The sequence below is a fragment of the Neofelis nebulosa genome, chromosome 3 (genome assembly GCF_028018385.1).
Source record: "Neofelis nebulosa isolate mNeoNeb1 chromosome 3, mNeoNeb1.pri, whole genome shotgun sequence".
NCBI classification, from domain to species: Eukaryota; Metazoa; Chordata; class Mammalia; order Carnivora; family Felidae; genus Neofelis; species Neofelis nebulosa.
In genome coordinates, this window is record NC_080784.1 from 140,459,615 (window position 1) to 140,471,297 (window position 11,683).

General features: G+C 41.3%; 1 protein-coding gene across 9 annotated transcripts in view; it reads left to right on the forward strand.

Annotated features, from left to right (window-relative positions):
* Positions 1–8,653, forward strand: part of RASGEF1B (RasGEF domain family member 1B) — a 580,386-nt gene extending 571,733 nt beyond the window's left edge. For all 9 annotated transcript variants that reach the window (XM_058722120.1, XM_058722118.1, XM_058722117.1 and 6 more), the window contains 4 exons: positions 1,891–1,986; positions 2,578–2,701; positions 4,094–4,166; positions 7,279–8,653. In XM_058722120.1, the coding sequence (XP_058578103.1) occupies positions 1,891–1,986; positions 2,578–2,701; positions 4,094–4,166; positions 7,279–7,303 (318 nt within the window). In that variant the 3' untranslated portion in view covers positions 7,304–8,653. The remainder of the gene's footprint in view (positions 1–1,890; positions 1,987–2,577; positions 2,702–4,093; positions 4,167–7,278) is intronic.
* The last annotated feature ends 3,030 nt before the right edge of the window (positions 8,654–11,683 follow it).

Genomic DNA, 11,683 nt, shown 5'->3' on the forward strand with positions numbered 1-11,683 from the left:
GTGGCTACGGCTATTTTCCAGTAAAGCTGTCTGGCCACTGTAAGTTGAATTCCCTACAATTTTCATGCTCAAGAAATATTATTTTGATATTTTCCCAGCCATTTAAGAATGTAAACCGTGTGGCTCCTAGGCCATACCAAAACAGGTCCTGAAGCTGTGCTGGGCTATGGGCCTCCATTTGTCGACTCCTGGGTTGTGCCGCCAATAAATTGGGGGACCACATTTTAAGCTGATTCCAATGGAATCTAGAACCCTGACTTCCCAATTAGAGGAGGTCTTTCAAAGAAATGAAGTTCAGGTGTGCTTTTATGCTTGTTACTATAGCTGTTTCGTTCTAAAATAATAGAGAATTAGCCAGTAATATTTGAAGGAGGGGATCGTTACTAATTTGGCTTTAGAGACTTCCACAGATGATAGTAAATGCTTAAAAGTATATTCAAAGACACTATCAAAACTGAAGATTCACTTTGGCTATTTCAGTGACCAATGAAACAAAAAGAGCCAAAGCTTGCTTTTTAAAAATGACTTTATGAGGAAATCCGAATTTATCTCTAGAGGTGAAAACTGATACTTCATATTTGTGTGTTTGAGCCCAAAGGTATGTTTTCCAGACCTCCCATTCATTTAGGATAGATGCACCCCATGAGTCATAAGCTTAGGGAAACTTCAAAAACCTGCTCTCCAGTAAACAGCTGAGGCGCACAACTTGTGTTTGGAACGTTATTTGCATTGTAGCAAATTTAGAGTCTTCAAAGACTTGTTGGCATTTGAGTGAAAGTGGAAGTTACTGGGGCGCCTGGGTGGCGCAGTCGGTTAAGCGTCTGACTTCAGCCAGGTCACGATCTCGTGGTCCGTGAGTTCGAGCCCCGCGTCAGGCTCTGGGCTGACGGCCCGGAGCCTGGAGCCTGTTTCCGATTCTGTGTCTCCCTCTCTCTCTGCCCCTCCCCCGTTCATGCTCTGTCTCTCTCTGTCCCAAAAATAAATAAAAAACGTTGAAAAAAAAAAAAAAAAAAAAAAGAAAGTGGAAGTTACTATGTCAGAGCTTTGTTCTTTGTTCGTTATGGACTTACCAGGATTTAGGATGCTTTCTTAGAGATTATTATTTTAGGGTAATTAATTAAATACCACCTCATCAAATCAAAGACACGAGGTAAAGAAACCTTACTGGAGGAGGTTTATTGTTTTTCAAACAGACACTCTAATTTACACATTTATATTCCTCCTTCACTTGTACACATCTCCCGACATATTGTGCAAGGTACTGCTTAGGTGATTTCCCAGGAGGACAGGTGCGTACTTGTTCTGTTCCATGAAGGCCAGGTTTACTCAAGAGGAAGTATGTAGCAACTATTACCTAAAATTCTGACCTCTCCCATGATCTTGAGCAATGAATGTTCATCTAACAAGACATTCCTCTAGAATGTAGAAGTCTCATTGATCTAACAGCACAGATTGTAGCAGGGAGTTGGGTCACGCATCTTGAAATCTTGGGACCTGCAACGACAGGTATTCCGTTAATATTTTGCTCTAACTAAAGGGGTTGCTAAATGAAAAGCAAGAGTTCTTTTAGATCTCCCCTCCTTTGACGGCTAGACCTTTTAGATTTATTATACACTGTTGCAATGGGAAAAACTGCAGAAACTACCTGAAGCCATCTACTTCCTAATGCCTATTGTCTCTGCTGCGTTTTGGTTAGTAATAGCATTTGCATCTTAAGCAAAATGATGTAAGGGAGGAAACTAATGTCATGGGAGGTAAACAAAACACTATCTTAATTCATGGTAGCCTTTTATGTAATCCAGAACTAATGTTCATTAATTTCTTGTACTGTTCGATGAGAAGCTAAATATTTATTTACCCAAACAAATGAAAATCTTTTGTTTTCTCTAGATTGTGATACCCTTCTTCAGTCTTTTAATCAAAGATATTTATTTCCTCAATGAGGGCTGTGCCAACCGCCTTCCAAACGGCCATGTCAATTTTGAGGTAAGAATAGGCTGCAAGAATCTGTGCACAGAGAGGGTCCAGGCCCCCCTACGTTACATCTCAGGCCAGGCAGCCTAAGCTTATTCTGAAGTTCTAGAAGAAAGTTTTCTCCTTATTGTTTTGTAAGACAATAACAATACTGGGGCGCCTGGGTGGCTCAGTTGGTTGAGCATCCGACTTCGGCTCAGGTCGTGATCTCACGGTTCATGGGTTCGAGCCCTGCGTCTGGCTGTGTGATGACAGCTCAGAGCCTAGAGCCTGCTTCGGATTCTGTGTCTCCCTCTCTCTCTGCCCCTCCCCTGCTCATGCTCTGTCTCTCAAAAATAAATAAACATTAAAAAATCTTTTTAAAAGAAAGAAAGAAAATAACAATACTGAGTAGAAGAAAGTAGCTGCAACATTATTATTCATTAATATCTAGAGGAACATGAGTACATTTATACTTATTCCTCGCAAATACCTATAGCGAGTTTTTATCAAATTAAGAAAATCATGTAGTTCAGTTGATTAGAAGCCAGAAGGAAACATTAAATGGAAAGCTCAGGATTTTTGATGGCTGCCTTTAAATGCACTTCCTTTATTGTTTCCTAGAAATTTTGGGAACTGGCCAAACAAGTGAGTGAATTCATGATATGGAAACAAGTAGAGTGTCCGTTTGAGAGGGACCGGAAGATCTTGCAGTATCTGCTCACAGTACCAGTCTTCAGTGAAGATGGTGAGTAGGCCTTTTGGCTGGAACCGCCAGCAGCATCCACAACCCTGCAATTGGGAGGTTCCTGTATACGTGCTTGGTGCCTGGTTCCTCCTATCGTAGGAGGCCTATCTTCTGACCTACTCCACTTGAGAGTTTTCTGTTGAACAGGAAACCATATGATTTATCCCTAAAGTAGTTGAATCGGGCACTCATTCTTCACCCATAAGTGGTTTCTGTGTTTAAGCATTCTTTATAATACTAGATCTGCAAAGCTTTGGGCACAAATGGAAAGTCATGGAAGGATTTTTTTCCCCTTGTTTGGACATGCTTCATTGGAGAAAAAAGGTGTTTTGTTTGTGGCATGTTGATATTAAAAGTAATTTGAAAAAAGCAAAAATAAAAAAATAGTTGCTACCTGCTGCTTTTTGAAAAAGTAGTGGAAAATCTTGACCCGTTAAAACATTAAGGAATTTGGGGGGCTCCTGGGTGGTTCAGTCTGTTGAGTACCTGACTTCAGCTCAGTCATGATCTCGCAGTTTGTGAGTTCAAGCCCCACATCGGACTCTGTGCTGACAGCTCAGAGCCTGGAGCCTGTTTCAGGTTCTGTGTTTCCCAACTCTGCTCCTCCCCGACTCCCGCTCTGTCTCTCTCTCTCATAAACAAATAAACATAATTGTTTTTTTTAAATTAAGGAATTTGAGGCAGAAACAGTGATTGTCTATACTGAAAAAAAAAATTGGTTGGAAGAGAGTTAAAATTTGTAAAAGACTTAGGGATTTGTTGTACTGATCTTTTATATACTAATATTCTAGAAATCAATAGTATTTTTCCCAGTAGATTGATAGTGTTTTTGATAATGACTGAAGTGCACTTTGCACTAATATTACACATTCCAGAGGGGGCTTGATTGTTATTAATCTCTACAAATAGGATTAATAACACACTTTAAAATCATTGCATGAGTTTCCTTTTGATTTACAAATAAAAAAAATATTAGAGGGGTGAAAATTTGACCTAGAAAATCTGGCTTTTTAGCTTCTAAAGGTTTTTTAAAAATCAAGGCTACCAGGAAAGGATCTCTCTCCCCTCCCCGTCTTCATAAAGAACATAAACGTGAGCGTAGGATAGCATCATGTGGCTTGCACTTGTAAGCTGTTTTGCCTCATAAACCGTCAGTTAATTAAGTGCATTTTTGGCCTAGAACCCCTTGGGTTTTGGGTCTGAGATGGTCAATCAGGGGCAAAGTGATATTCGGTGTTCGTAATGAAACTAATGCTTCTCAGTTGTCATTGGATATTTTAAAGAGTTTTGCTGTAGGGGTGAGCTCCGGTTAAACAGGAGATGGATGGGGGCGGGGGCAATACCAAGAGAAGGCCTCAGTGTTAATGCATTCTTACCTGTGGTTGATTGTAGCACTCTACTTGGCTTCCTATGAGAGTGAAGGACCTGAAAATCACATAGAGAAGGACAGATGGAAGTCCCTAAGGTGAGTCTCCGTGCTTCTCGTTGCTGGTCTATGGGCCATGTTGGACGTACCTGGGGAAAGCCACGTGCTTTTCTGTAGGAAGTCCCTCCCTGTGTGTTCTGAGTCCTTTCTGCTCCTTAACTCTTGTCAGCTGGATTTTTGTGGCTTAGAGTCCTCATCATTCAGTTTTATCGCCTTTCACTTTTTTATACTGTCAGATACACAGTGACTCTCCTCTCCTTTCTTTCTCCCATTATTTTATGGAAGAACTGAAATTACCCCATGGTATGGTCGAAAGAACACTGACCCTCCTCATCATCTAAAAAAATAACAAGTTCAGACTATATTTCCGAATAGTTTTAAAACTAAAATTTTATTTGACCTCAGATAAAGGAGATCCAAGTACCAGTTGGCTCAGTAAATCTAAGCGTGTCACTCTTCTTAGTGACTGGATCTTGGTCCCCACTTTGGTTTGAGAGAGAGGAAGCTGGGACTTAAAAGAGAATCCAGAACCTATTCAAATTAAAAAAAATCGTGTTAATCTATTGGCATTTTCAAATGTAGTTTCTAAAAGAAAACAAGAACAGCTAAATGTATATTTTAACCATTTTAGATATTTTAATAGGTAAAATAGGCCAAGATATAGTAATCATGTAATCAGAATTGCTCTACTTGTATTTCTACTAAGAACCTCTGGGAACACGTGCCTTTTTGTACCAGGGTGGACAAGCACGGTCCTGTTCTTCCCAGAATCATTTGGGAGTCTTCGTTTTACTCGGTATTGGGCTAGGTTTTGCGAACCAGGGTGTCTGAGATATATTTGGTTTTGTGTGATTTCATTTGTTTCAAAGGAAAAGTTAGGTTTTCTTTGTACCTCTCAACGCGGAGGGATGAGGTACAGAGGCATTGAAAATATCAGCCTTACAACACGTCATGGTGATGGGTAAAGGACTGGACACGTTTTGGTTTTTGTTTTTTATCCCAGACACAGACGTAAAGAAGGTGTGGCCAACACCTGCAATCAGGGGATATAACAGGGCTTGCTGGGTTGGTGCTCAGTTCTATTTTTAATGACATTGTGGGCCTGCCAGTGGCACATTTCTATTAAAACTTTGTATTACTCTGTGCTGGTATTGAAGGGTATTTACTGCACTCTTCAGCATTGTTCATGTGTAACACATGAGGCTCATAGTCCACATCTTGCTGGAAAAAGGATTTGGGAATTACTCCTTGTCCTCCTAATTGTTAGGTGAACTTTGCTTTCCACGCTTCTCCTCTTCATAATTCCTTCTTTCCTTCTTTCTTTCTTTCTTTCTTTCTTTCTTTCTTTCTTTCTTTCTTTCTTTCTTTCTTTCTTTCTTTCTTTCTTTCTTTCTTTCTTTCTTTCTTTCTTTCAAGCATGAGGTTGATATGGCCCTTGAGCATAGCTTAGCTCTGGTTACTTTTCCTAGAGACTTTTAAAAAAAGTAGTAAGCAGATAAATTGGTTGTACAAAAATGATGCCTGGTATCCGTGTGACCCATGAAATCCAGACACTTGAAAATAGTCCAAACCTACCACATCCTTCTTTTCCAGTTGTTATTCTTTTATGCCCTATTCCTCCTGATTGGTGGTTAGTTTGGAGGGGTTTGTAAGTCAAAGTAAAGATCGAATTGTACAATCTCTTCTCCTGTTTGTATGTATTATACAAACAGTATACAGTACCAGTTAACATTTGTTTGGTTGAAATGTGACCAAAGAAGTTAGTGGAGAATTTAGAAATGCGAAGTGAAAAAGAGGGGCCCTGGACTGGCTTAAATTCAGACGCAAATCCGTGAATCCGAGCTGAGCTGTACTCAACTCAAGTGTTCAGTAATAATACTTCTGAGAAGCATTCATTGAGGGACTGGCCCCGACACAAATAGTGTGACTGGTATACAGGGAAATATGTATATAAACACAGTGAAGATGTATTTTTGGTATAAAAGACTAGTTTCACATGAAAATTGTTTTTTTTTTTTTAATTTAAGTTTATTTATTTTTGAGATGGGGGACGGGGAAGGGCAGAGAGAAAGGAGAGAGAATCCCAGCCAGGCTCAATGCTGTCAGACGTGGTGCTCGAACTCACAAACTGTGAGATCATGACCTGAGCCGAAATCAGGAGTTGGACGCTCAGCCGACTGAGCCACCTAGGCGCCCCAACCTGAAAATTGTTTTTAAGGAGCCCTGAAGACCAAATTGCCCTTTGAGTCCGGGTGTAAGCCATGCACTCTGCCCTTTCCATATCCTGTGTAATGTCCAGCCCCCCCCCCCCCAGGACCTCCCCCTCCCTGACTCGTATCTCCCCAGAAAGAGTCTAAGGCAGTTTTCTCCTGTTACAGACCAAGGCGTTTTTTTGTAGCTCACTGCTTCTTGTCTCCCCTACAGTGTAAGCCCCCTGAAGGCAAGCACAGTCTTCCTTGTGCTCCTGCAGTGTTGGGTTACTGCAGGAGGCCAAGGCATAGCAATCACCAAGAGGATAAAGAAGGGGAAATAGGCTATGAGCGTTTGCAAAACCCCGTGTGTCAAGTGGGTACGAAGACTAATTGTTCTAGAGTGATAGTACCTACCTGAAAACTTATATGTGCATTAGCTTTGAAGGCAATAAGATAATTGCACATAGACGCTTTTCCTGCTCACCCTAGAGCCGTTCATGCAGACACACTCAGCAGTGGCAATGACAAATGTACCTCCGAGGGGAGACACCTTTCTTGTCGCTTGCTATTTAAATGCTCTCAATGGACATGTAATGTGAAGACGCTTCTATTTACTGAGTAAACCCATCTGCCATAAGACCAGTGCAGACGCGAAAGCTTTTTATAATTAATGACTTCTGTTTGTCTTTTTGTTTTTGTTTTAATATAAAGCCACTCAAAGATTTACCTAAAAACAAAGCTTTTGCCGTCTCCGTTAACATTTATTTGAAGTGACTAGCAAGTCACTAGCACAAAAACAGATGGACTTCAATGCTTCGTATTTTTTTCTTTCTCTTTTTAATTACATGTAATCAAACTTAAAGCCTAGGAAAGGTGAGACTAGTATCAGACAGGGCCCTTGAATCCTTACCGAAATAATCTGCCACTTTTGTTCTCATCCTGTCTTCTTTACATCGCAGGTCCAGCCTCTTAGGCAGAGTTTAACCAACGGGGGATGCTGACTGTCACTGCTGCTGCTGCTGTCGCTCGGATCGCTGAAGGGCTGGCCTTTGTTTTCTGGCATCTAGTTCTACAAAAAAACATGCTAAGTCCCCGCGAGCAAACTCACTCAAGAGCAGATGGGGGACTTGTTTCCCACAGCTGACAGATTGACTCGGATTTTGTGAGAGACTGAAATGTTCGCTGAAGACACTTGAGAAAGAATCCTCTACAGATCCCAGCTCTGCACATGATTCATCTTCTGGAATTTCCATGTGAATCACAGCTCTGCACCTGGATGGAGCTTTCTTTTGTGTGTGTGTGTTTTTTATTTGGTTGAACATTTGCTGCTAATGGGACTTGCCCAGCTGAGTGCTGGCTCTGAGGAAGCCCATGTTTCTTTGTTAACTTAAATGAAAAAGGGAGAGGAGGGAGGGGAGAAAACCTTCCATGTAGATCCCCGCTCCAGCCCCGTGGTATCGCCAGAAGGGGTAAGACTGGTTGAATGCTGACTCTGGACTTTGTTTCCCTTTAGTGTGTGCTGTGTTTTGAATTCCTCTCCTCCCTCTTCCTGCAAGATTTTGAGTTGGCTGCTGGTTAGCAAACTCCTTTTTACCCATATAAGTTATTTAATATAATGAAGCTCAACACTGTGGTAGGAAAATAGCCACTAGGAAAAAAAAAAAAAAAAAAGCAGAGTTTGTCACTGGACTGCTTAATGTTCTAGAAGGACTTTTCGTTTTCTCTGCCCTTCTGAGCTGTTTACAACTGACCACTGTGTTCTACAGATGTATTTTGCCGTAGTTTTTTGTTACTTAGTTTTCCATCATGCCAATTTTGTTTTCCTCTTGTAAATTTAAATTATCTGACCTTAAGGGTCTTGGAAAAACCCACAGCCAAATTACAATTTAATTTCTTGAACAGACTGGTTTTTCATTATGTTTTTGGAGCCTGTCGGTGACTAAACGTGAACAAAGAATAAATTGGAAAGTGACCGGCCCCCTCCCCTCCACTGCAGCAGTGAACGCAAACAAATGGAAAACATCTTGCCGTTAACTCAAAGGTCAATCTAGTTGTGAAATAGTTCACCTTGTTAAACATCTCAGTAAGGGTGTAGTTGCTCTGCAAACAGCCATTCTATTTATTTACTCTAGGAGAAACTGTAGAGTAGTAAACCGCGCTGATGAACAAAACAAAAACATCGTGTTCAAAACAGAGATGTATTTGAGAACCTCATGACATGGTTTCAAAACACAGAGCATGTATATGTATGCTGCACGCCGTCTCTGCAGACCTGAAACGTCTCCAAGCTGTCCCTTTACAACCATCAATATATTTTACACTCTGCGGCCAGGACTTGTGGCGTCTCTCCTTTCTTTTATGGATGCGACTGTGGGGGTGGGGTGGGGGTGGGGCTGCTGTCAAAGGAGTTCAACTCCAGTGACTGGCTAGGAGTGCGTCCGTCCTTGAGGAGGTGGCCTTTAGTAGGAGTATTTACGTGGGCATTTGCTTTCTGGAACTGGGTCAAAGTAAGCATTTAATGAACTGCACCTGCCAGGCACTTTCCAAGTGTTTAGCATGGACCAGGATCCTCCTTTTTTGGCACATGTTGGTAATAATAATCATAATTTGTCTAAGGCCCATAGCTAATGAGAGGCCCAAAGATTTGAAAGAGAACTTCTTTTTTTTTTAATGTTTATTTATTTTTGAAAGAGAGAGAGAGACAGAGTGTGAGCAGGGAAGGGGCAGAGAGAGAAGGAGACAAAGTCCGAAGCAGGCTCCCGGTGCTGAGCTGTCAGCACAGAGCCTGACATGGGGCTCGAACTCACAGACCTCGAGATCATGACCTGAGCCAAAGTCAGACGCTCAGCTGACTGAGCCACCAAGGTGCCCCTGAACAAGTCCTTCTGATTTCAGAGTCCAAGCTTTAACCATGCTGCCAAGCGTTCTCCAAATTCAGTATAACCTCTCAGACTTGCAAATAGCATGGTCATCTTGGTTAGGTGCAGATTTGGATTTGGAGGACTGGGGTGGAGCCCGGTGATGCTAATGCTATTGGTCCTGGAATCTGCTAAGAGTTGCAAGGCACGCCACAATACTGCTGCCTTGCCTTGAGGAACGCTTCTCCCTGAACTCCAGGCCCCTTTAATGGTTGCCATGACAGCAATGATGTTTATCTCTCAGCCACCTACATCCAGGGTCAGCTACCTCTGGGCTGCTGGCCAAGTCTGCCTGTTTCACAGGGCCCACAAGGTAACAATGGTTGAAAAACATCAAAAGAATAATATTTTATGATATGTGAAAATTATATGAAACTTACATTTCAGTGTCCGTAAATAAAGTGGGACACAGCCACCCTCATCTAGTCGTGCATTTTCTTGTGGCTACTTTTTGCTGGAGAGTTTTACAGTTGTGGCAGAGCCTGGATGGCCCACAAAGCCTCAAATATTTACTTTACGGCCCCTTCCAGAAAGTTTGCTGACTGACCTCTGATCTAAAGTGGTCATTTTGAGCATTACATAAATGAATTTGCAAAAATGCTATAAGGTCTCTATGATAGCATTAGATACATAAAGTGGCTGCTGAAAAAATTTTACCAAAGTGGTATTAGGCTTATGAAATGTGATTCCAAGTCTATTTAAACAAAAAGTTTTCACGGAAAGAGTTACCATTCTCACACAAACCCTCTTGTTTCAATATCTAGATAAAGCAGCGGTTTAAATTGTGTACTTTAGTCATCTGTGGAAATCATTTACTATTCTCCTCTTTGTGCTGTGTGAGTATTTGGACTCCCCAGCAGGTGATAGATACATGTATAATTTATGTGGCTGGATGTAAGCCTGGGTAAACACAGCATAAATAGCACCAGGCCATGTCAGTCCATAGGTTTCAATTCATGAGGTAATCTGTCCGGGCACGTCAGACATTCCGTAGAAGCAGGCTTGGAGCTGAGGCCTGGAGGGAGCCTTAGAACAACCTGGATTTGATAGGGAAAGAAGAATGTACCTTTCTCTATGTGAAGCGTCGCCTGGGTTTGTAGATACAGGCTTGAGCTCCCCAGGGGTGGCCTGCCTTTCATCTAACAAAGAACATCATTGGATATGATTGTCTTGCCTTTGTTGTTGAAGGTTTTCAAGATCAGCTTTACCTCTCCACTTGGCCTGGCTCTGGCACCCCTGCCCACTTTCTTACCTGTCTTGTAATTTTCTCCTAGCATGCTTCTTTCTGTGCTTTTCTTTTTCTAACCACTGCCCATATGCCCCCTGCACTTAGAATCTCCAGAAAGCACACCCTACCATTGGAAGCTGAGTCGCTAAACTATAGAGGAATGTTGCACCGTAGATTATTAACATCTTCTACCCTTTGCTGGGGTACATTTTGTTGACTCTGTGACCTGTCTCAACAAAAGACAGTGTCTCCCTCTGTTCCAAACATATCTCACTATCCTGATGGAGAACGCACAACTGGGGGTAATTTTCTTTTGGAGCTAAGGGTTCAAAGGAATTCCTAAATTCATTTCCGGGGGGGGGGGGAGGGGGGGCGGGGAATGTGGTTAGTTACCTGGAAACTACTAACTAAACATATAGAACTCAAAGTTATTCTGATAACAAATCCATCAGCTTTACCCTTAAGACATTTTTTCTTATTTTTTTTTTAAGATTTTATTTTTCAGTAATCTCTATACACAACATGGGTCTTGAATTTACAACCCCAAGATCAAGAGTTGTATACTCCACTGACTGAGCCAGCCAGGCACCCCACCCTTAAGATATTTTAAAAGGAAAGATGTTTGCCAGAAAATTGAGGCACTTCCTGGATTAAGTCAAGCCACAGTTTTGTTTTGTTTTGTTTTTTTTTTCCTGGATTTGAATGATCAGATAAATCCCTGAGTTCTCTGCTTCATGTAATCAAGATCACCAACTCCACTAAATGGTAACAAGAGATGTTGGGGTTTGATGTTTATGTAGCAAAACCTAACAGGTTAGGGACCTAACATTCAAAACTAGCAAATAAGGCTTGCTCCATGCAAAATAGACCACTGTCCTAATTCTATATTTAAAATTAACTCCTTCTAAAGGGTATACATATCTGCCTTTTTTTTTTTTCTTTTTTTTTTTTAGGTTTATGCAATAAGGAAATTCCCAGGTTGCTAATTCCCTTTTTGGGGTTAGCAGGCTTCAACAGGCTTAATTCCCACTCTGAAAGCCTAGAACCCTGTTTCATTTCTCTACAATTTAATCTAATAAGAGAAGAAACATCCAAATGTGTGTGATCACATTCTGGACAGTATGAGGCATCTGTCTTAGAATATTGTTAACTGTTAGCCCACTTAAGTGTAAATATGTACACTATCAAACATTTTAGGATTTCTAGGCAATATTTTAT